Raw genomic sequence first — 26,425 nt, 5'->3', positions numbered from 1 at the left:
CTTGTTTGTCCCTTGTACGTCCCTTTGACAAGGGATAAGATCGGCTGCTTATGGACCAGGAAGTGGTTTATTTGTGCAACAAAAGAACTTTTTTTTTTGGTGCTTTCATGGCACTTTGCATTTATCTAAATGAATAAGAAACTTTTGACATTTAATGAATCATTTTGCTTTTGCTACTGATGAAGGTAGGGCTACTGCAGATACATTTTACTGTTGTTTAATAGCCCAAGCCAAGGCACTTTGCCAGTTTATGGCTATTTCACATTGGAATGATGTGATGCATACAAAGCTGAGACTGTGCAACTCGCATTTTCAGTTGTCAAATTGAGTGTAGCCTCATTCATGGTGTACTTTTTCTCCAGTCACGCAATATTGTGATGCATCAAACAAGAATCGTCCTGCAGTCGTCTGTTGTAGAATTGCTCTGTCATGGGCAAAGTTAACACATTAGCATCTTGCCACCCCTGATAATAATCAAAAGATGAGTTGGACCATGTCCATGTTATATTTTTAGTTGGGTGGTTGCAGTTAAAGGCAGGTATCTTCACTCTCGATCTTGACCCCAGTAATTTATGGACAGTCCCATGATAATAGCTATTACTATTGAGTAACTCTAAAGTGTTTAATGTTTGCTGTCTCACACTGCATTCTCCTGACACACACCACCACTCTCCATGAACTGAAGCATCTGCTTCATCAGAGAATCCACCTGGCAGGGCAGGTCGACCAAGTCGGTTGGTGCGGCTCCCAACACCTCTGCGCAGGGTTAGCTCCTGAACCAGCAGATGCTAAAGCGTCTGAGAAAGGCACGCTAATTACCTCAGAGGTTTGTTTGTGGTGAGCCTGGGGCATCTGCTGAAGAGAAAGACATACTAGGACAAGATCAGAGAGGCGAAATAGATGTGTGTGTGTCTGTGCCAGAGCTGGTTTAAAAACAGAGCGCCCGAATGTGTCACTTATTAGTCTTTTGCAGACCTGATCAGAGAGGTTTTTATGTTTAGAGGTGGCAATGAAAGTCTGCATTGTATTATGTTTGGAAACTCTATTATTAAGAAACTCTAAGTGCCAAAAAGGGCGCTGTGTGTAGGTGTGCTGTCATTAAAATGCAGAAATGGGCATGATTTTCAATAAGAGCTATCAAGGCCTTTCAGCCCATTATCTGTGCCGCCTGAGAGTCATTCTAATTTGGGGGAAATTAAATTACAGCACAATGAAGGTAAAGCTTCTCACACAGGGAAATGGTCACTGAAGATATAGTTGCAGGAACAGGCTGAACAGACCAGTCATCCATACACCCACGGCTGTGTGTGGGTGTCGAAGAGAAAACAAAAATCTGTCATTATGGAGAGGTGAAAAGATCCCTCGCTTTCTCCAAATGTTCCTGCTGCCTGGTTTGTTTGTTTTGCAGATGATAGCAGAGCACCAGTTACAACTAGAACACAAACTAGTGGTTTTCAATTCTCCGTCCTGGATTTCCGAGTGATTATGTGTACAGTCACCAAGGTAACACCCATGTACTTCCCCCATTCAGCTCCACCATGATGGCCAAAAATCATCATGGGGATTTGATGAAGATCACAATTACTCAGGGATAGTGAGGAAACTTGATATTCTTTTAGAATTTTGTCTTTTGTGTAAAACACATTGAAAGAAGATATCGTGATCAATTTGGGGGACTAGCCCAAACATCTTGACGCCCCCCTTGCTGGCTGCTCCTTTATTCAGGAAGCACTTAGGTAAGTAGGCAGCAAGGTTTTCACTAAGCGAAGCATTTTCAAAAGGTTAACATTGCAGTCGATAGCATTTCTTTAATTGTAGAAAGCCAAAATTGTGATAAATATTCTATGCATGGCGTCACACTAATATACTGCATATTCTCCTGCATAAAACCATCTTGGAATCAGATGTTGCCAATGCACTAACTATGTCACCCTAATTATCTTATATAGGTCTCCGAGCGATGCAAAAGGAGCATCTCCCTTCTCCGCGCTCCGAGTGTGGCTTAATATACCCGCATTTCTTTTATCCAACATCCGGCTTCCAGACTGATGGAATGTAATTGGCCTCAGGAGAGAGCGTGCTGCAGGATGAAGTGATGATCGCTACCAGTTAGAATAAGCAGAGCAAGGTTTGCAGTGTCAACGCACCGAAAGGACTCATGATTGGAAGGCTGCCTCCCCTTGCTCCTCATGTTTGCTCTGAGTGGCATACACCTTTAAGACACTGCATGTATCAGCCTGGGGAATCGAAAATTGACAGGCGCCGGCCTCATTTCCTTCCCCTCCACCACTCAAGCAAGTGTTATGTTGTGGCAAATAAATAGGAGCAGGTAAACTATGAAGTGGATTTATGATGGGTGTTGAGAGAAAAGGCCATCAGTCAATGGTCTGATTGTACTTGCTGTAATGGATACGGCAGATAAATGAGGTTGAAGAGGAGACTAAAGACCCCTGCAGCAAAAAGCTGGGTGATTGAAAACGGTCTAGAGGAACTGAGCCTGCTGTGTGTAAAGTGATTGAAGATCATATGTTTCCTGCCTCCCAAAAAACACAAGAAGTCCACCTGTTCTGCTCCGCTTGTGGGAAGGGGGAGAGGGCGGGGTGGGGGGACTGTAAAATGTTAATACAGAGAGTTGTTGGACAAGACGTCTTTCAAAAGCAGTCGGTACGAGGAGGGAGAATGTGAGCATGATGTGTCAGGTGTTATGACAGAGGATGCTTCTCCTGAGAGCAGCTTCCAGAAAGACCCTGCGGCAGCTGTCAGGAGTCAGAAAACTTTTACCCAGCAGTAACTGAGCTGCCGATGATAAAAAAAAAGGGGGGGGGGGCTCTGCCACAAAAACATTGAATTTCTCAGTAAACAGAAACAGAATAGAATATCAGTGTTTAAAAATGTGTCTTTATTCATATTTCACTACATATTAAAACTTCAGATTTTTTTAGATTCATGAATTGTTTAGGGACAGTTCTACTTGCGATTAGGCTCATTGTGAGGCTTCTTTGCAGGACTATGTAAAAACTATGAGGCGGATTTTCACCAAACTTGGTGGGGAGGTGCAGCACGGGCCAAGAATGAACCAGTTCCATTCAGGGTAGATCTATTAAACATGTTGAAACTTTGAGTTTTGGCTCAGGCATGTGCTCTCTTGTGCACTTCAGTTCATATTTACAACATTTTAACAAACCCGAAGCATTTCCAATACAGCAACCAGGTCTGTTTTCCTAAAACAATCATCACTTTAGCAATTTTAAATATCTGCTGATAGTTTCCCTCTCTTAAACACTGTTAATAATAAATGTGTATGAATGCACTTTGAGTAACACAGTCATACTGAAACTGTGAAACTAATGTTCTGTTGTGCTCCCCCCAAGGAAGAAATATGCAGCCCACAAACTGCCTCATGCAAAGCTGCTGCTTCCTTATATATAATATATACTTTGGCATTGTTTCAAGCATCCATTGTTTGTTCTTTGTCTTTGGAACCGACCCAACAATACTACCACTCACATCCATAGTAGCAGGTTACTTAATTGAATCCATCAAGTTATAAAAGACCGGGCACCCAGGAAAATGTCAGTTGTGTAGCCTTGTTAATGAACCAGGACAAGCCTATTTGTCACTGTTTGTTCGCATGAGAAAACGGTTGTGTCCCATTCCCTGTTATGAGGCAATATATCATAAGATATGAGACAGTGAGGAAATTATCCTATATATTGAAGGCCAATACTGACATTTGGAGGAAAAAGCCCGATTCAATCACCTCCCTGTTGTTTGCTCTCAATAAGGGACAGTGCTATTTTTACCATTCTATAGCAGCAGAAGGGGTGGGTGGGTTGGAACTCGCTGAGGGATTCCCCCGCACTGCGGTGATATACCGCCTCAGGGACATCCCGAGGGAATGCTCCGAAATTACACTGAAGTGACTCAAATTGCTTTAGTGAACGGGAGTTCATATGGAGTACGTGGTGATTACATATCGTATCATTGCCTTTTCTCTCTCCTGCACAAAAATGGCAAGTTAAGCTGGAGAAAACTATCAGAGCTGTGGTCATTTATTTTTCATGTTTCTGTTGAGCAGAGCTGCTTTGATGCATGTCAGATGTAATGATCCCCCCCACCCCACCCACCCTTAGTTTATAGTGCAATCCCGCCTCTGTATTATTGTGCTGCAGTGTATGATGATGATGAGCAAGCTGTTGATAAACAACAGCACTCACCATGTGACACACACACTTCTTTAGCAGCACAGCAGGATGTATCACAGCTGCAGAGCAGGAGATTCAGTGGAATCTAGGGGTCAAATCCCAGCCAAAATCTGGACTCTCACACAAGTGATAATCCAGCTGGGTTAATTAAATAGCTGAGATGAGCCAGCGAACGTTTGTGCTGGTTATCTCTGCAGAAAGTAATTCACAATCAGAAAAAGTTCCAGGTTGAGAAGGTAGAGCAAAGCTGAGCCTCATTTCTGATTCTTTTTCTGAATGCAAGATTGATGAGGATTCCTGGGCCGCGTGTTTATACAGCTACATGGTTCATTTAAATTATATATATGTTACAAGGCTCGCTCGCTGGGCTGCCCACCTGCTGATACTCTGGAGCGAGAGGCAAATGCATACTTCAGAGGGGGGGTGTCAAGGCAAGGTAGTGTGAAAGACACATCAGTCGTGTCAGGATCGATGAAGGGGAACGTTCCAGTGGTAATGGAGGAGAGTCTATACTCCGTATTTATACAGCAAATTTAATTTCCAGCGTATACTGAGATCAAACCAGAATGGCTCCTTTAATAGGACCGTGACTGATAACACGTATCGCCCTGGATGTCAAGGAGCCCTGGAATCACTTCCAGGAGCACCCTGGTGCAGTCCCTGATAGACTATCAGGTTAGTCAAAGGAAGTTCTGGAGCCACTCAAGCTGAGAAATACATATGAATACACCAGAACCGTTATGTCTCACAGATTAAGAGAAAGTAGTCCCAGCTAGTTTACATGTGTGTTTCCTCACATATGCATTGAATTTTCCTGTAATTAAAAAACAATACTATTATAATAAAGTACTTCATCTTAGTACAGAAATTAAAATAAGGTTGCAGAAGATTTTCCTATCTTAAGTTTGGGAAGAGTTACAGTAAATAATAAAAAAGAAAAATAAATGTTTCCCCATTACTTCGATACTTGCTAATATTAGAAAAAAATTCTCTAGAAAAAAATTTATTTATATATACACATGCCCATAAATGTTGGATGTTTTGGGAAGAATAAATTTCAGCACGACTGAACTACTGTTATAATGAACTCTTTACGTGTTTTATATCCCTACAAACAAGCTGTTTTCAACTATTTACAGTAGAGTACAGTGCTTTTGCAGCATTGCAGCCAAATTTGTAAGGAACCCGAGGTGTGTGACTGAGTAAATCTTGGAATAGTGTTTTACTGTATCTGATTCATCAAAACGGTTTATTTTGGCAGAATTGGAAATGAGCTCCAGGTTATGATGAACCCAATATAGTATTACTGCGATTAAGAGGGTTAAAGAAAATTTGAATGAATTGTGATGACGGATACTGCCACAAAATGATTCCCACCTCAGACTGGCTGATGGTTTGGGGGCTGCAGACTACCAAACAAACCATGGTTCCACCACTATATACATTCATGGCTCGGTGCCAGTGTGCTTTCCCTCTCATGCTGTGTGACCAATCTGTATCCTGTGCTGACTAAGATCATCCCTGTTCATATCGCTGCGTGTTAACCAAACCTGCTCCACTGACAATGAAGTATTAGCGGAGTAATTACAGGATCAGACTTACAGATGAATGTGTTATGAGCCTTGCATAATTTTATTTCATTCTATTTTTGCGTCTCATGAAAATGCAAGTGTTTTGTAAGCATTTAACAGTGCTGTGCATGAGGGATGTGCAAAAAAGACAAATAGCTGCAGTTATGTAACAGCTGTAGCACACTTGAATATTTTTGGGGGGGGGGATATGGGTGGGGGGTGGGGGGGACATGCTTTTTGCAGAGTCCTTTTTGGTCTTTGTTTTGTGTGAGCATGAAAACTGCAGCACCAACAGTTCCGTTGCCAGTGCCAGCTTGGTGCGGGCTGGTTGCATTTCAATGCCACAGCGGGCAGGGGGGGAGATGATGGCAATGCCCTGGGAGAGATAGAGAAAGAGTTGGTGCAGACAGACGGAGAGAACGTTAGCTTAGGTAACTGGGTTATGGGACGTGTAGGGAAGGAGGGAGGCTGTCAGCACTCTCGCTGTGACTGCTGTTCAGTCCAATTCCACCAGAATAAAGGCTAAATACAACACATACCATCATAAAAGCGGTTTACTAGGGACTGTTCATTTTGGGTTTGTAAACTATGTGAAATAATCTCAAAGTGAAGCTACTTCAGCGTTTATTTCATTAAACTTTTAGCCTTTGTTAGCTAGCCAGCTTCAGCCAGCTTGCAGTGAATTAAGAAGTTAGCAATAGCATATACGGCAAAAAAACTAATGAAGATACAAAGAAATGAATGAATGATGTATTTTTACATTTCATGAGTGACTTTAAAAAAAAAAAAAGTTATTTTGACCTGTTTGACAACCAGCAAGCATGTCTGTCACTCCTTTTATGAGCCATAGCCATCATGTTTCTCTGGAAACTGTTTTGGTTTAGCCAGTTAGTTAGCATGTTAAAATGTATAAATTAGCTCTTAAACAAGGTACAACAAAGCATGAGAGGAATTTAATTTGTTTTCCAGCATTGACGGATACACACTGCCATCCCTAGAGCTATGCTGGTAGTGTGGCTAAGAATCGTTGGTGGCTAATGAGAAAAAAAATCCTTCCTCATAGCTCAGAACACAAGGTCTTTAGAACCTTCAATAAACATGAGAAGAGGAGAAACGCGACAGGGCAAATAACTTATCATCTACCAGTCCAAACCTTTCAGAATGAGCCTGTAACTGCCATTGTAAAAACATAAGGCTAAAAGAACTCCATTGCTGTTGGATACGACAGCTGAACCTTTGAGATTCAATCTTTTTGATTTCTTGTGAAATGGAAAATACCTATTTGACTAACAAATCTGGTTCGACCTCAGAGGATAGCACAATAAAAGGGTTCCTTAAAGCGCACATATTTCCATTTTTGTCCTCAATGGAGACAAAATAACAATACTTTGAATACAACAACCATTTTTAAAAGGGAAATAATGCCGTTTAATGCTCATAAATCACCTTATTTGAATTAAATGTAAGCCAACATGTGTTTAAAAAGCATTTGGATGTTATTAAACTCTAAGCCTTTGTGAATCACTGTGCCTACACTGGGAATACACTACTAAAAGGAGAGAAAACTGTTGATATGTTAGGTGAAAATGTCTATGAAATATTCTGCTAAAGCTACATGAGTCAGCCTGCCCACACGATGTTGTGCAATGACACATAACTGTATCTGTTACTGTATTTCTCAGAAGAGGGCAAAGGTAATGTGGCTGCAGCTTGTTGTAGGAAGCTAAGTCATGTCACATAAATGTTAGTATAACACTGGCAAATGAGCAGAGCAAATATTTCAAGTGAATCTGGATCTAATTTGGACCCAACTGTTGAATCTAATGGTCTACTTTCTCAATGTCTTTGTAGGACTACACGTTGACCATGTACTTCCAACAGTACTGGAGAGACAAGCGTCTAGCCTACGTTGGAATCCCTCTCAACTTGACCCTGGATAACAGGGTCGCCGACCAGCTCTGGGTACCTGACACCTATTTTCTCAATGACAAGAAGTCTTTCGTTCACGGAGTCACCGTCAAAAACCGCATGATCCGCTTGCATCCAGACGGGACCGTTCTCTACGGCCTCAGGTAAGTTCCGCCACGCTCGGCATCTCTGTCCTTGTTCGTCTTGCTCGTGCTACATTTCTGCACCATGCAAAAGACCAACCCCCACAGGGCAACTAAGTGAATCGCAGGGTTAAAAATGATTATCCCAGTGTCAAGTCTATTATTCAAGCCCTATCACAGCAACGCAGTTTCCCAATCAAAGAATTTGGCTGCTGCTGGACACTGCACAACCAGAGGATTATGCTCAAGGGCACCTCGGCGTTTGATTTTTTAAGGAAAAGAAGTGCAGAAATTGAACTAGGAAGAGGTTAGGACGTGCCTCACTGCAATGGTACGCTCGCAGCTGTTGTTTGATATTTGCTTCATAAAGCCCTTGTTTTGAATTTCTCTTGATCTTTTCGACAGGCAGGTTCAGAAGACTTTGTGTGACCTATGAATATGGATGCATGCTTTGAATTATTAGAGTGCAAAGGGAAATGTGTGTGTGTGTGTGTGTGTGTGCATTCTTATGTGTTTGTTTGTATCTGTCAGTGTTCATACTTTGCAGTCATACAGCCATGCTTGATTATACAAGTGGAGTTCATAGCACTTAGCCTCGTGGGCTACTTACAGACCGCTCAATGCTTTCAAGAGATCAAAGGGAGAGGGAGATGTGTGACGTGGTGTTAGTGATATGAGCTGTTACATAAATGTATGTCAGGTAGTGTTGAGTAACATGCTGCATACAGATTCTTATCATGCTATAAAAGAAAAAGACCTGCTATGTTTGCTAGTTTTAGTCCAACCATAATGGAGCCTGGTTTAGCCGCAGCACAAGCTGTTTGAACTGCTTGTAAGGCTGCTCGCTGGCTCAAGAGGACCAATCAGTGGTAGGCTTTCAAAAGACACCGCTGCATTTTGAATTCATTTTCCAAATAACGGCAAGGTGACGCTGATTGTGTCTAAATTAATAAAAAATGCCAGGTGGGCACAAAAAAATATGCAAGCTAAATTTTCTCACTTTGGGTCAGAGTGAACCTGTGATGGCAGGGTGGTAACTGATGACCTCACCAAAAGTAACAGTGTAACACAAACATGGTGGCATAAAGTCCAACATGGTTTTATTAAACAACTTAAAATAATTTCTCAATTGTTGGATGAGGTGAAATATGTAGTATATGAATGCTTTATGCAGTACGTTCATCATTTTTGAACTTTATGTAAACCTTAGAATGCCAGAGATTTTGAGGTATTTTTGCTTTCAGAGAAGGTTAAGTGCTTTCTCCAGCACCAGGTGTGGTTTCAGCTTTACCGTTGCAAGTCTCAGGGTGTTTTGATGAAGAGACTAAAAACTAAAGCGAGGCTTCCAAGTGTATAGCTAATCAGATATTGGTAATCCAAGGAAGACGCTCCATGTGTAAAAAGCACTCGCTGAATGGCTCATTCCTGCAGACCTAATGGTATTTTAGCTGTGTAATACCATCACATAATGGGTTTCCATAGCCTCATCTGGGTCTTAACTGAATGAAGACATGCAGTGGCTAACTGCCAAGCAGTCGGCTTTTAATCAGGCCAGACTTAGCCGAAATCTTTCCCAATTTGCATTTCACTTTGCTGCTTATTTTAACCGTCAGATCTTCAGCCGCTTCAGCTCGTACATCTTCTAAACAAAGTGATACCTCCTTGTGACCCACTTGAGGTGAGCAGGCACCAAACTCTGCCAGGCTGTTTTGCCTTAATGTGATTGTTATTTTGGCTATTTTTTACTTCACCGCTGGATGGATAGTAGCTGCTTGTCTGTCTGGGATTTACTGGATCATTATGTAGACAGTAAGTCAGCATTTTACCTCAGAAGTGATGCCATTATTTTATTTTAAGATCAGTGATGTGACGGCGGAAAGACAAATGACGACTTATTTTTCCTTAAAGATGGTAGAATAAAGTCCCTTAAGTATTATTTCTTTATTTTGCTCCCTTGTTACATAATTATACTTCCTTGCATTTTTTTTTTAACAATTGCAATATAACTGAAAAACTATCCGCCCATTCCTCACATCCTCATTTCCTGTCTATCTTGTCCTCTCCTCCTCCATCTGGGTCGTCTCTTTGCAGGATAACTACGACAGCAGCGTGCATGATGGATCTCAGGAGGTATCCCCTGGATGAGCAGAACTGTACTCTGGAGATCGAGAGCTGTGAGTAAAACAGACCTGATGTTGTTTGGCGGGCCAACATTCAGCTCGACGCATTGACTCCAACCCCCCCCCCCCCCCCCCCAAACCCAAAACACTGAAATATGACAGTTTGAGAGAAACAATATCAGTGTGGGTTCATTTATCTTATGAGTTTGTGTTTTTACTCTGTAGAAGAGCAGGCTTCTCCTTATACAGTTACTATATCAACTACACACTATACACGTTCTTATTAAGGACCCTTTTATTTGCTTACGTTATGTCACCTGTACATTCCTGAAAGATCAGTGATTCTTTTTCTGGTTGTAACATCAACTTGATAGAGCAGCGCGAAAGCAATATAATATTGTTGACCACTAGGTGCCAGTAGAGAAACATGCTGTGAACACAAGAGTTACTTTTCATCTCGAAAAAGTAATCTGAGGAACTTGTTAGCGTACAGTTTCTACACATCAAGCAGAGATGTTGCTAGGTTAGCATTCTAGCCTTCTGTTGTTCTAATGTGAACCTTTAAGTAAGATTAACATTATAGCCTTCTTTTGCTAAAATGCTAACCTTGCACTGTTCTATGTGTCAATAGAGAACTGTGCAAAAGCTACAGTATATTAGAATTTGCCAGATTAGCAGATTAGTTGACAGATTTACAGATCCAGGAGAGCAATGAGACATGATTGGCATTCCAGTGTTGCTTTTGACATGGCTACATTGCTACAAATGCTGATCTTGCATCTGAGGCAAACTTGTTAACCTAAATTATATGCATGTGACAAAAACAGCATAAGGTTAGCATTTTAGCTGTGTTTTGCTGGAATGCTAACCTTGCACAGACACAGCTGGAAATGTAAACAGAATTATGTGCTGCCAAGTTTACCAAGTTGTCTTTGAAAGATGATAGGCTATAATCTTGTGCAAAACATCAACTTTACAAGATGATTAGCACATAGTTTTCTATTGACAGCAGAGCATGGCACAGGATTAACGTTCTAGCTTTGTTCAAATGCTAATTTTGCATTTGATATGGCAAACTACTTAGCATACAGTTTTCTATTTACAAACCCAGCAGAGAAGTCATAAGGTTAGCATTATAGCTCTTAAATAAAATACAATGTTTCTTAAATATGTGTCTCAGGAAGGGCTAACTGTGCTAATATGTGCTAGCTGCTGCCTTTATGTTGCTGTTGTTTGATGCTAAACTAGGAGCACACAGCGGGTTTCGAGTGTGACAGCTTTTTCACTGGATCTAACTGGCCGCTAATGAGGTCGGTTTGAAAGGTATATGATATGGATATACACAGTGCAAAGCCTTCATAAAAAAAATTATCCAAATATTTATCCAAGAGAAGCTAAGATAGTCTATATTCCTGTGAGAAGCTGCAGAGTCAGTTCTGGACTGGATTTGTCACTTACACATTCTATTTAATGACTTGAGCCTTTGTTTATATAAATTATTAATCAGAGCAGCTTTAACTTTATAAGACTTAGCTTCAAGTTTCGTTTTTATATAACGGAGCGCTCCTCTAATTAGGAGTGATATCCTAATATCACTTTTTGACATTTTTGTGAACTCAAGTGAACCTATTAACTGACTGACTTCTTCTAAAGCAGCGTCTGGTTCATGGGAACTACTTCAAACATGTTTTTTTTTTTGTCTTGCCAAATGACAGCCCAGTTGGATCATCAGCAACACTGCATATCTTGGTCTCCAGTGATGGTTAGACAGATGGTTACACCTTGCTCTATGTGTGTGCGTGTGTGTCTCTTCTTGTGCAGATGGCTACACCACAGACGACATTGAGTTCTACTGGAAAGGTGGCGAGTCGGCTGTAACGGGGGTGACAAGGATCGAGTTGCCTCAGTTCTCCATTGTCGATTACAAGTTGGTTTCCAGAAATGTAGTCTTTTCCACAGGTAAATGATGCACCGCGTTGTCCACATGAAGCACGGGTCTGTTTTTGTTTTTTTTAAGCTGATTCTTTCATAAATGTGGATAGTAAAGAAATCTGTGCCAAAGCCCAATCCTCTGGGCCAAGGTTGTGTTGGTCGGCACAACTAATCAGGATGAAGAGAAGTGTGGCGCCTTTGAAGCAACCCTCAAGCAGCAGTGGCTGAACCAAACAGCACTGATCCCAAACATGCTGTAAATGCTGTACAGAGCAAATGGAGTCGGTGGGGACAGTTCTTGACCCTGAGAGGTGGGATTAATGATCCTACATTAACAAAATATAGGAGAAGAGCCCAGTCCATTCAGTCAATCGATACAATCAATCAGTGTGACAGCAGAAGTTTGATATTAAGTGTAACATATTATTGGAATTTGAATAGGAAACGCATTCAGGAAGCAGCTTAATTTACTTTCACAATAAACCAAAAATATGATAAGCTCTTAGTGTGACAGTTTCAACATTCCTAATGAATAGTTATCGATCAAACGTGAAACACGGGTGCATAAATCTGAGGATGTTGGCACCGTCGTTAACTGGTGTTGTGAAACACATCAGTCACGGGTTATTTATAGGTTCACAATGGCTATTCTCTTCATTTCTCCAGGCTATTCATTTAGAGGCGGGGTGACACTTGGAGGCAATTTGTTGAGTCACGTGACAAATATTCGCAGCATCGTGTTCCATGTTAGTTTGTGTTGCTAACTACACTCTGAAGTCTTAAATTGGTCAGAGATTTATGGCATAGTATTATTTGTAATATAGTATATTTATTATTTGTTTCGCAATGTTCATACAAATACAGTGCAACACACACACACACACACACACACACACAAATGAAACAATCAATACAACTGGAACAAAACAGGCTAAATTGTACAATTCAACACGTGAATAAAAATAAACTAAATAAAACTGAACTGAAAGCCAGGTCCAAAAGGTACATTTGCTGCGGTTTATTAACCAGATGCCAGTGTTAACGTAAGTGGATACGCGTTTTGCAGCCGTTTTCGCAGTCATAGCGAGGAAATTGAAATGGTTTCCTAGAAAAATGTATGATAAACAGCCACACCTACTCCGTTAAAGGAGATGAGCAGTAATTCATTCTTTTGTTTGCGGGGTAATATTTCTGTCGCACCCTCCCATCTCTACTCTCTCCTCTCGCCCTCCTTTTCTCTGTCTTTATCACTGCGCTCACAATGTTGCACATTTCCCATCACTCCTTGCTACATGTGTATCTCTTGCCTTGTTATGTGTGAATGTGGCGCAGCCAACACACCAGAGTGCACTTGTTTGCAAGAGGCAAAGTGTGTCCCCAGTGGGTGGCAGCAACCAAAGTCCAGCGGTCTGCTGCCGTGCTCGTGGCAGGACGTGTGAAGCACATCTAAAGGTTCCCTGCTAGGCTGGCTAATGACCAGGTTGCCTGCAGTACATGTGACAGCAGCCAGCTTTTCGCGCTCCCCCCCCCCCCCCATCTTTCTCTCTCTCTCTCTCTCTGTCCTGCCTTCTCTGCTTTTCTTCTGTTTTTTGTCTCTATCTGTCTTCTCATCTATGGTGTAAGAGGTGTGGTTGGATTCCAATTACCCTGCTCTCTGACAGAAAAACAGCCTGGGATTCAGGGCATCACATATTCATGGGGAATAAGGCCCTGCAACATCAATTATTCTCCTCTAAGCACACAGGCAAACACTGCCTGTTTGTGTGTCTGCATTTGTTTTGGCAGTCATTTGACACTAACAGCCCTGGAATAATCCAAGTTACTGGATTTTAGAGAACATAAAATGCTTTGTTAACTGGTTCAACCCTGTTTTGTTTTGCTTTTTCACTTCTTTTTGCACAAGGGGAGGAATTGTTAATTTTCTGATGACACCTTTGCCCCCTTTTTATTCACTGCAATACCCTCATACGTGCAGGCTTTTTTAAACCCAGGTACATCCCCTAAAAAGCATATTGCGAGTCTGATGGGTCACATTTGAAATCACAAATGTACCAGACACAGGGAAAAACAAACAGTACAAGTAGAGCGCAGCGTGAAGGGCAGTGACAGGATTTTGGCGGTTATGGTTTTAAATCTTTTGCTCTCGCCTGTTTTTAGAACTCAGCTGTGAATGATGTTCAGAAAGATGACGAAACTTGTCCAAGCTGGTGAGGTTTTATTGCCTCCTAGGATTATCTTTTTTGTAGGAGAGCCCGTTGTATGTAGGTGCATGATTTGAAGCAGCCAACAAATTATTGCATCCACATAGGTTTGGCATGCACGTCGATGCTGGTTGTACCATCTCCAATGAAAAATCCAGAGGTTAGTGTTTTTTTGGCCAGTGGTAAAGGGGCTCTGACAGCAGCAGTGGAGTAACACTGTAAAAATTGCTGACTTATTAATGTATCAAAGTATAAGTATATGGAAACACAGGTTAACGACATGAAGGCAGGGCCAGGAATCAAAAAGGCGCAGGGGAACCAGTCGTCGCCCGGAAGTACCAACACAAGGGCAGAGCTGAAAAAGAAACCAGGAAGAGACGAGGAGACAACACACCTAACACCTAAAGAGACAGGAACCCTGAGAGCCAGGCTATTGATTACTAAAGCAAGTGAAGAGCCACAGAGTGGAAAACTGAATTGAAAAGGGGGTTTTGTTTGAGCCGTTTGGCGAACTTGTGCTGCCGTGTAGCTGGTTTCTGTTGCTGATTAATGGATGATCCACTGCTTTGTAAAGCTATTCTCACTGGAAATTCAGTTAGAAGACATTTTCACAGCTGTTTCTTCTCGAGACGAAATATGAAGACATCCACTTCTGGTCAAAATATATATGTCATTTTAGAGCCTTTCAATCCCATCTAAAAGGTAGACGGCTACTTCTGTTGAAATTGACTTGAACACTGTACAAACTCATTGTCGGAATTTACATATCAATTCATGAACATAATGCTGCCTTCTTTTACACATTTTTTGGGGGGAAAGCTCCCCTCTGGCTTTTGTAGTAATTATTATAAGTACAAATGTATATATTGTGAGAACTTCTCTGCAGGATGGACAGGTTTGCACCACATGACTGTTAGCAGTCATTTTATATCAAATTATACCGAATTCTATTTGGCTTCACCATTGTTTATACATCATAATCCCTTTGTTTGAGAAGAGAGATGCCATCACCAGCTGTTGTTTGAGACAGCGCTGTAGCAAAATGGGTGATGACCTCTGACAACTGTGTCTCGGAAAAATCAGACTTGAGGAGACCGGAGACCAAAATGAGCGACAGTGGAGGTTCTGCTTCCCTCAGATGCTGTTCATGTGGCGCCATCATCAACTCAACTTTTAATTCATCCCTACATCCCTTCCATGCGTCTTTTTTTTTTGGTCTCCTTCGCCCTCATCCATGCTGTTCCTCCCACTCACGGATGTTGTTTGTTGTAGCAGTTACAATCGGTACAGTTCTACACCCACACATCGACCCTAACACACACACACACACACACACACACACACACACACACACACACAACCCCCATTTTATTTAGCATCTGTTACTGTGGAGATGCTGGGGTGAGTCTGGGGGAGCTGCCATTGAGGATGTGTTAGGAAAAAGGAGTGAATGAGTTATTTTAAGAGCCGTGACAGTCTGTTTCCATGTTCACACTGTGAAGAAGATGTGTCGGGTTTGCTGCCGTAACGCCAACCAAACATAGGACGTTGGCTAATGTGCGTAACCAGCGATATAACATGTGTTGCCATCTGGAGAAAATCTACTGTGGCAAACAAAAACAGCTTTTCTTCAATATGAATATTTGCTGCTTTGCTCTGTTTAATACTGTAATAATATTCATGATATTAATCTTCTACAGCCATCAATTAAGAGTACGTTGTACCCCACTTTCCCAAATCCATGCTAGGTGATAAATTAATGGGTGTGAGCATATTAAGGAGTTCTGTAATTACTCAGATCAACTAAATTGATCACTTAATTCATTTGAAAGACACGAGAGACGAGCATTATAGGAGCAGGTTCACCATTAATGAAAATACCAGCTAAACTAAAAGTTAGCTATATCAAGTCACTCGTCGTCATATTTAACATCTTTTTTCTGGAGAAGAAAGAGAGGATTCTTTCTCTGAGCTGCTTGTTTCTTCTTACCTTGGTTGGATTACGCAACTGTGTGGCCGAATTTCACCAAACTTTGTGGAGGAGTGCAGCATCTAAAAATCTTTTTAACTTTGTGAAAAATTGCAATATTTCACATTTGAGTTTAGCTGAGTTCACCTTTGTGGAGCAAAGTGAGTGCCCTCGAATTTTTGTTTTCTTTTACTTCCTTTGAATGCCACCATAACATCCCATTACTCTTACAAACCCACACAGCTGCTGCAGGAAGTGTAAAACACACAGGCTGTATTTTATATTTATGCATGCTGGCAGATTGGAATTTATGACTGCAAATATAAAAATCAGAGCCAGATGCAGATGCAATCATTACTGCTCTGGTGATCAATACGAACCTAGTGATTTATAACGATGCATACATTCATGAAGCAAGTCACACCCAGCGCGGAGATGGCTGCATGAGGGAGGCCAAATCTTTGTGTGGTTCAGTTTCCACAGGCAACAGTGCAGCTTTCTGTGTGTCTTAAAAACAACCATGATACCGAGCCCTGAGCTCCAAAAATTGCTTTTCCACACCTACTTTCTGGTACAAACAAACAGAAACGGGCAGCTTCAATAGTAACAAACATAACTGACTACAATATTATCTGTGAATTTTAGAGTTGTGTGCACTCCTACTTAGATTTAATGAGCTAGGGCTGGTAAATGGGGGGGGGGGGGTGAATATCACAGTTCTCAGAAGCTCTGTATTTATCATTCATTGATAAGTCACAATGTCTATTTTGGGATGGGAAGTCACACGTTAAATCATCCAAGCGATGTGGTAATGGAAATAGTTTTTTTTATTCACCGAACATTTCAGAAATCATTTCTGATGAATATGTGTTTTCAGCACCGATTTTGAAGTATACTTGACGTGTGTGTGTGTGTGTGTGTGTGTGTGTATATATATATATATATATATAGCCCTAATTAGAGGGACAGATTAGTAGATCAATCTGTGAGGAACTTGAATCAGTGAATATGTTTAATTATTAATTGTTCCTGCAATTTTTAAACAACCATTTTCAAACATGGCCACTTTAATGTCAGATATGGTATTGAGTTAAATATTTGAGAAGACTTCTATTTTTTGAAATATTTATGAAGTGTATTAAACGGCTGATGAAATGATAAAAGGAAACAATCCCTCGTGTCAAGTGTAAATTTATATATATATATATATATATATATATATATATATATATATATATATATATATTCAGCTCAGGTTATAAACAGCATCCATGCAGAGCCTTTGCTGTCAGTTATGAGAGTCAGTCGCAGCAGGAGCAGGTAATGTCATTCAATGAACACAACTGCCCAGCTTTAAATTAACATGGTGGGATTTTTATTGCAATCTAACACACAGCAGACGGTGCATTTCAATGAGCTGGTGTGACACTCTCTCCAACTGATTGGACCTACGCTCGCCACAAGTAGCTTTGGCTGAAACCCACGGATTGGAATATTCTCTGTAATAGCCCCAACTTCTCCTCCAATAAAAATGGAAAAATAGGCTAAGAATAGCAGGAGCAAGGAGGCATAGATTCGATTTATAAAGAGACGTATGCTATGAGATAAAAGGAGAAATCAGGCACTCTCAAATATACCACATGGAAAAGTGCTCTCTCATGAGGAACATTTTAAATTCCTGACTTCTGCAGCATCAGAGGTGTTGCTGCATGCATTTGAAACGCTTTTATTCTTGTTCCCAGAGTCGCCATGAATAATGCAGGTGGATGAGATGTGGAAAACAGATGAATTGAAATTTTTTAGCACCGTCCTGAATATTGTGTCACATCATCACCAAACAGAGCTACATTTCTGTGTGTTTTTGAGTGAGATAGTTGGTGTCTGCTTAGGCTGGTGAAGGGGCTACTTGTTACCATGGCAATAAATCCAACCCTTGTCATGGAGACAAAACCACAACCCTGCTTGTTCTAAGGAATATTATGACGAAAACTGTCAGTTTTTAAGTTATTATTTGAACCTGATTTTTTTTTCCACCTTGAAAACATCCAAATCAATCGATCTGAACTGTCTCGTCTTCCCTCAGGTGCCTACCCTCGACTCTCACTGAGCTTTAAGCTAAAGAGGAACATCGGCTACTTCATCCTGCAGACATACATGCCATCGATCCTGATTACCATCCTCTCCTGGGTCTCCTTCTGGATAAACTATGATGCGTCGGCAGCCAGAGTGGCTCTCGGTAAGAAGCGCTGTTATTTTGCTCCCTCAGATTGGGAAGCAATTCAAGCCGCCTCCCTCCTGATGGATTTCCCCCAAAGCAATGTGTTTTCACAACTGAACTTCTCAAACTATCATGGGATTAGTGGTCGCTTGAGGGGATGGCTGGGAAAAAACTGACCAAATGGAGAAGAACCTGCCAGAAAAATGCGAGAAAAAATGCAATGCAATACTTTTAGTGTTTGTATTTTTGTCAGTCCGTAAGGCAAAACCATGAATACACCACCTTGACTCGGACCAGCGAGGTCATAGCTTTTGTTGTTGTCACAGAGAGGCCTGCAGGATCTCTGATACGCATAATTTGGCTTGTTACTGAGGAGAGTGTGTAGGTGCCACAGCAGGTCACTGGTGTGTTGTCATTGTGTTTCTAGCAAGAGGCTGCAGCTAAGTTTTGTCTTTGTGTCATGTTGAATCAGAGGACACCTGAAGAATCAGGAAAGTACATCTTACACATCAATGTCATGACGTTACAAAAAAAAAAAAAATTGAGTGCCAAATTTCAAGAGAACCAAACTAGACAAAGCGATGGAGACCATGTGACGTCACAGAAATAGGTCTCAAGTTTGGTTACACCATCGAAATTTGATGCAGACAAAGCGCTAAGCAATACTTGTCACATGAAAGGTCAAACATAAAATCCTTCTTCAAGCTGCAGCAAAGTGAAGCCAATTCAAAAACCTGAGAACCAACATGAGCAGCAAACCCAGGAGGAACTGAAAATGTTGGGCTTGTTTGTTACAGCAGATATCATATTTCTGTTATTGAGGAGGAGGTACAGCACCAAACAGTGAATGGTACCAAATTCTTAATGAATTTCTCCAGAGCATATTGGTTTGAACTATCCATAAATTGGCAATTAGCAAAACTGCCTTACCAACTTGGCACAATGGGTCGGGCATTTGATTTCTCCACAAACTGAAATTTTTTTGTTTGTTTGTTTAAGCCTCTCCAAAACTGAAATGTGAGCTAAATTAGGTTCCAGATTTAACACGACAGTAGTAGCCTGAGTGTGTATAGCTGAAGCTACATTAGCTTGTAAATGATAGGGTTTTTAAAACCATTCACGACTGGGACCTCCAATCAATGTGTAGTATTTCCCTACTGCATGGAAGCTTTTCATGTTACATCGAAGTATCTTTTAGATATATTAAAAACTATTTGGCTTGCAGAGGACAAGCTAAGGAGTCTCAGGGAATGCTGCTCTGTAGTCTGGTGCTCGTCTCCACCTGCTGTCCAGATGGCAGCGGGATGAACCGGCTGTGGGTGTTATCTTTCAGTATCCTTTGGCCTCTGTGTAGTACCTTATCTATCCCATTACACTGACACTTGGTAGATGGTTCTGATGATGTTCTGGGCGGTTTTAATCACCTGCTGTAGCACCTTCCTGTCATGTTCTGCATCATCTAAGACCCATGATGCCATTTCGTCTCGATTCCAACAAGATGTGATGTAATGACATGCAACCAAGTGGGTTTTTTACATTTGCATCCAGAGGAATTGAAACACGAACACTGGTGAGTTCTCTGGGCATCGAGTATGGTGGATATCCGGCCCCCTATATCCACAACTCTCCACCTGCCCTCACACCGAGGGTGTCCAGTTCCCTGTTGGCCAGGGAGTGTGATGGAGTCACAAAGAACCTGACAACAGCATCCGGCCTTCCGTTGCTGAATCCCACCTCATCCACAAGGTTATCAGCCAGCCTAGCTCAGACCCTGTTCTGCTCCCAGGCATCTGCTTCCTGGGAGGATCTGGACCCGCTGGCCTGGATGGCCGGTCGGGAGATGCCATCTGCAGAGGTCAACACAAGGTCTGCTGAACAATCCCCACACTTCCCCCTCAGATACTACATAAGCAATTTCCATAACTATGTGTCTCAGGAAAGGTGAAAAAAAATAAGGAATTACAACAAAAATCTCAGTCGGAGTAGTTATGCATAGGCAAAAAAAGACTCTGAATTGGCAACAATCCAGTCATTCAAGCAGCAAAGCCCCCGCATATGGCAACCCTTTCTCTCACACCAGATTCCACCAAATAGTAAGAGCAGGAATAGTTGAAACATGAATGTGGAAACGCCACCTTTACAACCCAGTTGTCACATTCTCTTCCTGCAGTGTCTGATGAAAAATCAGAGCTGGCCACTTTGCATGAACAGATTTCCTTTGAGAGTTTGACTGTCAGAAGTGACAAGGCTGAAGCAGGCAAATTGCCCAAGAGGGCACCGGCCCCCTAAGAGCCCCAGATTCGCTGTGTGTCAGTTGGTTCTGGTCATTTGAAAGCTGCCTTGTACAGCTGCTGCTAACAATTATTCTGCTCACTCTCTTGCATTTTTTGAGTTATTTGGTGTCTAAGATATCAAGTAAAATTAAGGCAAATTGGAGTATCCAAGATATTCAGCATTTTTATACAAGGAAAAGACTGCAAATCCAAATCCCATTTAACAAGCCACGTTTTTGATTTGCATTGTCAAATAAATTGACGTGTCCATTCACCTGCGAGTCTTGCATCTGTGTGAGTTATATTTGATGCCACATACGTATTTCACTTATAGTAACATGTAAAACACAGGACGCATGAGGTTGCTGTAGTTAATCATTGCTATCAATCTGAGCAGATGCCCTGATCCCGCTCATCACATCTCTCTTTTCAAAGTAGGCAAATCTTTCTCTCCTCATCACACAACAATGTTGTCCTCCAGGCATATAAAAATGACTGAATCTCCATAGAAACAGCTCTGCTTGTACTGCCTGGCAGGCTGAAAAAAAAAAACACGGAACCAATGCCTGTGTCTCCTCTCCAGTGTGTTTCAGTCGCAAGAGGTCCAGAGGGAAGTTATGGCGGGTCAAGAGTTGAATTTGCCCCTTCCAATTGATTGACATGCTTTGATCCATCACATCCATCTCCACACGCAGCCTATTAGCAACGGAACACATGCGGAGAACTTTCATTTGTTCAACATCCACATGCATTTATCTACCTCTCTTTCATTTGGGCATGCATACAATATCCTGTCCTGATTGTGAGAGTGTGTGTGTTGAGGATGTGTGAAGTCTTGCTAACTGCAATATCCGGTGTGCCTCTCCTAAGCTGAGAGGCAACCGGAGCTCAACTACTGATGGATCATTATTGGCTTTCAGCAGGTGATGGTAGAAGAGTGTGTGTGTGTGTGTGTGTGTGTGTGTGTGTACCTGCCGGTAAGAGCAGCGTAACGATCACGGAGAAATCAATCCAAGGAGGCAGCAGTCAAGCAATTTAATTGTTTGAAGGAGAATCTCATTTTCCTGAGCAATTTTGAAGGATTGTAAAGTTCCAAATGACCTGCTAGCACCTTCATCTGATTGGAACCCCTTTCTAGTAATCAGGTTACATGAGCAGTTACGGTTGTGGGCATTAGTTGCAATTGGTGCAGGAGTGCTTTTAGTGTAATGTTAGACATTTGACTTCACGATTGTTGAAGACATCACATGCAACCTTTAAATCAAGTTCTTTTGAAAGATTTGACACAATATGATTTACCACCCCTGTATCTATTCACGCACTTAACATTCATTGTCATTTTATGCATCCTACATGATACCTTTCCCTTTTTATAACCGTGTTGCTAATGGCCCATTGGCTCGTGATTAGAGGATATTTGATTGCTGTGTGCCTTTGTTCCGGCTGTTAAGGTAGAAGAGAGACTCAGGGACACAGCACAAGAGGAAAAAAACTGGGGGGAGGGGACAGAAAGAAGGGTGCAGCCAAGAGGGAAACCACCCTTAAATGATGGTGAGATCTGGGGCTAAAAGAAGTGATAAAGGACAAATGAAGAGGGAGAGATATGAGGGAAGAGCGCACGGGAGGGGTAACACAATGAGACAAGACAGAGAGAGAGGGGTTGAAAGAGACAGAAAAAGACAGAGTGAGAGAAGCCCTATAAAACTATATTCCTCCCCTGAGACTGTAACAGTGTGATGAAAAAGGAGGGGAGGCCCATGGGCGCACAGCCTCTTGATTAAATTGTCCAAACTGGGAGCGAGGGAGGGAAAGAGAGAGAGAGGAATAGAGGGACAAAGAGTAATGGCACTGCTGAGAGAACACCTATAAAGAACAAGACTGTCGTTAAGCAGGAAAAAAAAGAACAGAAATCGCTCCATCCAATCGTGAGCCAAAGACTCAGCGCATGTGCACTGTTCACACCCTCTTCTCACAACGTCTGACAACACACCGCGGCGGCCTTGTAATGCACCAATAAATCACACTAAGGGCTAGATTGACCTCAGTTTTCCCGCTCCCTCCTCCCCACCCTTTTCACTGTACTTTATTACACACACATGCACGCTCCTGGACACTGATTGGCTCTATTTATTCCAAGCCTGGATAGATGAAGTTGTGGAAATATATCCGCCGTGTATCTCTGCTGACATAAGATTGAAGGAGGTCTGGGTTTGCATGAAAATGGGCAGGCATGTGTTTATTCGCTGACATCAAATGTACCCGACAATTCCACTTCCTCTCATCTATTTGTGTCCTTTCTGCTGAAAGGTGGGAGATATTCATGTCGTTTGCTAACCCTCTATAGTGGTTAAGGTTACTAAGAGCTGTGGGCGAGATACACGCTGCACTATTCTAATGAGTTATTTCTGCTTGATGACCAAGGGGCAGTCGGAGGTTTAAAGGCAGACCTTTGAATTTCAATGAAGCCGACACTCACCTACGAGGACGAGTGTGTTCATGCAAGTAAAATAGGACCACCAACATGTTTTATAAGCGAGCAAACTATACACTGCTTTCATAAACCATGATATATTTGTCTTTTCCCACGAGGACAACTGTGTCTCTTAACAAAGAAAGAAAAAGCCACAGAACAAACATGCTTTCTAGAAAAAAAATGCCCTTGTTTCTGTAGTAACATCTGTTTGGCGTTTCTTCCAATTTGACCCTTAAGGTTGCAGACGAGATAGCAGCATCTGCTTAGCGCGGCGCGGTGCTCCTTTAAGACTGGCTTCTGCTATGACAAGTTCAGACTAATTAAGCATCACGCTCAGCCAGACTGATTACAGGGACAGCTTGGATTTATAAAGAGCAAGGCCAGTATGAACAAGGTAAAGGAGTGAGATGTATCACCCAACATGTATGAACCATTCTACAACATGAACTAATTAAAGGAATATTCATTAGTTTTAATGCCATTTGTATGAATGTACCAACACATAACTTGACTTTAAAAGGCTCTTAATTTGCTATTAAGGTGGACGTCAAAAATACATTTTACACCAGTTGCAAAGGTTTTGTCCAGTCTAAACAGCAGTAAAACTGGGTCAGTGAAAAGTGGTTTTAAAACCAGAACACTGAAGTTAAAAACATTAAAAATGATGAATGGCTTTTTTGAGTGCTTGTCACCACTGGCAACCTCTTTAATGTTGTAAAGTGGCATGCTTAGTTACAATTAGCAATGTTGGCCAGTGTTAGCCGGGAAGTAATACTTGCACTACAGACGGATATTACGCTTTCAGTTGCCCCCAAATTGTACGAAGTTACTGGATCTTTTCTTCCTTTAATAACCCTAAAAAAAAAAATTAAAAAATTCACGTGTTCTCCTTACGGAGAGAGGACCAAATAAAACTCTTCTGAAAATTAGTTGCTGTATATCCACCTGTGTCTTACATATCTTTTACGTATGTAACAAAAGCAGTTGAATGCAGCAGCCAGTGAAGGCTCGGAGCGGCTGCAGGCTGGTTCTTGGCTCTGAGCTCTGCCTACTAGCTTTGCTGCTTTCCCTTGTTAACTGGGCTGGGGGAGTTTGAAGAGCCTGATTATATTTGTTGTTCGTTGTGGCTCCCAGTGGTTTATTTTGACCTGACATGTTTTATCAATTGAGAGCTTTACATCCTCACAGTGAAGAACTTCCACACCGACACCGAATTTCCCTCGTGCACGGCTGTGCCGCGTTCAGGCTGTGGTACCGATCACGTGGGTCCTCCACACAGCTGCCCGCCGGCTTGGTTAACTTGCTAAGTTTCTGCTGATGTGGTCACTGTCTCTTGACTGATGGGTTTCTATCACATGTACATGGAGTATGCGTTTAGATTGCATCCTCTTCATCTGTTTTTGCGATCGGGTTCATGCACATGGGATTTTATTCAGACAATTGAGCAGATATACTGTGCCATTTATGTGGAGATTTTCTGTGTCTTGATCTGCTCTGCCCAAATTGACGCAACGTCCAACAAAACTAGCCCCGCCGCTGTTCCCAGTATGCTTTTGGGAATCAGAAACACATGACACTGAGCAGCTGGTCTCTGGTCAGGGCGGGTTAAGCTGAAAACCGGCCAATTCCAGTTCCTGGCCGGGCTACGGGTACATCCCTAGTTTGTCCCATTAATTACATGACAAAACATAAGGATGGTCTTGACTCGTTTTGTTGTCACATATAAGAAGTACAACAAATGATAAAGATCTTGTCAAAAACAAACTTCATAATATATGAGGATTGTTGTGACCTGCCAATTTGAGTGGAATGTGTTTTCAAAAGAACTTTGAATCACTGATGTTAGAAGTGGAGGTCATGAGAGTGTCTTTTGTGAGGGCCCGGCCCTGATTCCAATATTCCAATCTGATCTCTCTGAATTATGTAACCATTTTGATACACTCATTTGCAGATGATCCTCTACTGTTCTTTTACATTCTTCCGAAAAGGGTTCTGGTTCAATCATGGTTGAATTACCACTTGCCATTGTGTGGCCTGCAGTTACTGACCGACAAGTAGTATGATTATGATTGAATAGTGCTCCTGAGGGTTCCATCAACACCTTTGTGAACGGCATTGTGGCTCACAGCCGTTCCAACATCCACATTTTTGGGCTCTAGTAATACTGATTCTTGTATTTCTCAGGGATCACCACTGTGCTGACCATGACCACTATCAACACCCATTTGAGGGAGACACTGCCCAAGATTCCCTACGTAAAGGCTATCGACATGTACCTGATGGGCTGCTTCGTCATGGTCTTCCTTGCTCTGCTGGAGTATGCCTTCGTCAACTACATCTTCTTCGGGAGGGGCCCTCAGATGCAAAAGAAGCTCGCGGAGAAGGCAGAGAAGGCCAACAACGAGAGGGCAGCCAAGTATGATGCCGCAAGGGTAGGTTGGAACTGATATTATTCGTGAATAAATACATAGATGTTGTAATTTCTGACGCTGAAATGTTTTATTCTGTTAGTATTTTGTGGAATTTGGATCAAATTGGAGAGAATGTTGATTCTTTCCACAGGAGAATGCCACGGTCTCAAATTTTCATAAATTTTTCCTCCCTCCAACAGGACATAAATGATACATCAACTTTGCCATTCCTTTAAAATGAACATGCAGCAAAACCTTCTGCAAAACTGTTTCACACTGACAAGACAATTGCAGGTATTCCTCTCCCACATGTGGCTCAACATTTTCATCTTCTCAGGAGGCAGGTAGTAGGACCGCATCCCTTAAACGGTCCAATCAAGTTAAAGGTCTTCGCCACTCACGCTCGGTGAGTTGTCGACTCTTCAGTGTCAAACCGCGCGTCAAACCATTGCCATCAGCTGACATGGATTTTTTTTTTTTTTTTTTGCCTCGATGCAAAATAGATTTTCCATCCATGGAATGAGTGAAGACATCATCATGAGGCCATTCATTTGACACATTCATTGCAGTTTCTTTCTACATTGCAATGACGCTCATGCTCGATCTTACATTGTAAAATACATGTTCCAGGTACGAACCATTCTCTCCTCCCAGAGCTCTTTCTGACTGCATGCTGCCCCTAGATATTGGTTGTTTTTTTTTCTAACACTTTTGTCATTAAAATATAATTTAAAGCCACAAAGCTTTCTGAAGTCGGGAAGTAACCGCCTCACAAATATGCACAACCAATATCCTAGCAAGTTCACAGCTCTCATTTGTACCAGCACAATCTGTGGGAATGAACACGGATCGCTCGAGTCATGCAAATTCTCTTTGCTTTCTGTTGCTGCAAGAGGTGAAAAAACTCCAAGCAAAAATGTCCGCAGATTTGCATGAACAGTCGCCATTGTCCATTATTGCTGATTTTTTTCTATGTCAGACACCCACACATACCTCATGGG

The 26,425-nt window shown here is 41.8% G+C and overlaps 2 protein-coding genes across 5 annotated transcripts in view; one reads left to right on the top strand and one right to left on the bottom strand.

Annotated features, from left to right (window-relative positions):
* The window catches only part of LOC147272631 (gamma-aminobutyric acid receptor subunit alpha-5-like), an 81,093-nt gene that overhangs the window by 36,331 nt on the left and 18,337 nt on the right, over nt 1–26,425 (bottom strand). The gene's annotated exons all lie outside the window — the stretch shown is intronic.
* Nucleotides 1–26,425, top strand: part of LOC147272632 (gamma-aminobutyric acid receptor subunit beta-3-like) — a 61,620-nt gene that overhangs the window by 29,163 nt on the left and 6,032 nt on the right. For 2 of the 3 annotated variants that reach the window (XM_086198619.1, XM_086198637.1), the window contains 6 exons: nt 7,628–7,848; nt 9,919–10,001; nt 11,769–11,906; nt 18,133–18,285; nt 25,198–25,445; nt 25,762–25,830. In XM_086198619.1, coding sequence (XP_086054745.1) covers nt 7,628–7,848; nt 9,919–10,001; nt 11,769–11,906; nt 18,133–18,285; nt 25,198–25,445; nt 25,762–25,830 — 912 coding nt within the window. The remainder of the gene's footprint in view (nt 1–7,627; nt 7,849–9,918; nt 10,002–11,768; nt 11,907–18,132; nt 18,286–25,197; nt 25,446–25,761; nt 25,831–26,425) is intronic. The other variant, XM_086198628.1, reaches the window with a different exon arrangement.

The sequence above is a fragment of the Aulostomus chinensis genome, chromosome 1 (assembly GCF_037954235.1).
Source record: "Aulostomus chinensis isolate RoL2024-O1b breed Wild chromosome 1, RoL_Achi_v1.0, whole genome shotgun sequence".
NCBI lineage: Eukaryota > Metazoa > Chordata > Actinopteri > Syngnathiformes > Aulostomidae > Aulostomus > Aulostomus chinensis.
Note: the sequence above shows the minus strand (reverse complement) of the source record. Positions and strands in the feature narration are given on the sequence as shown.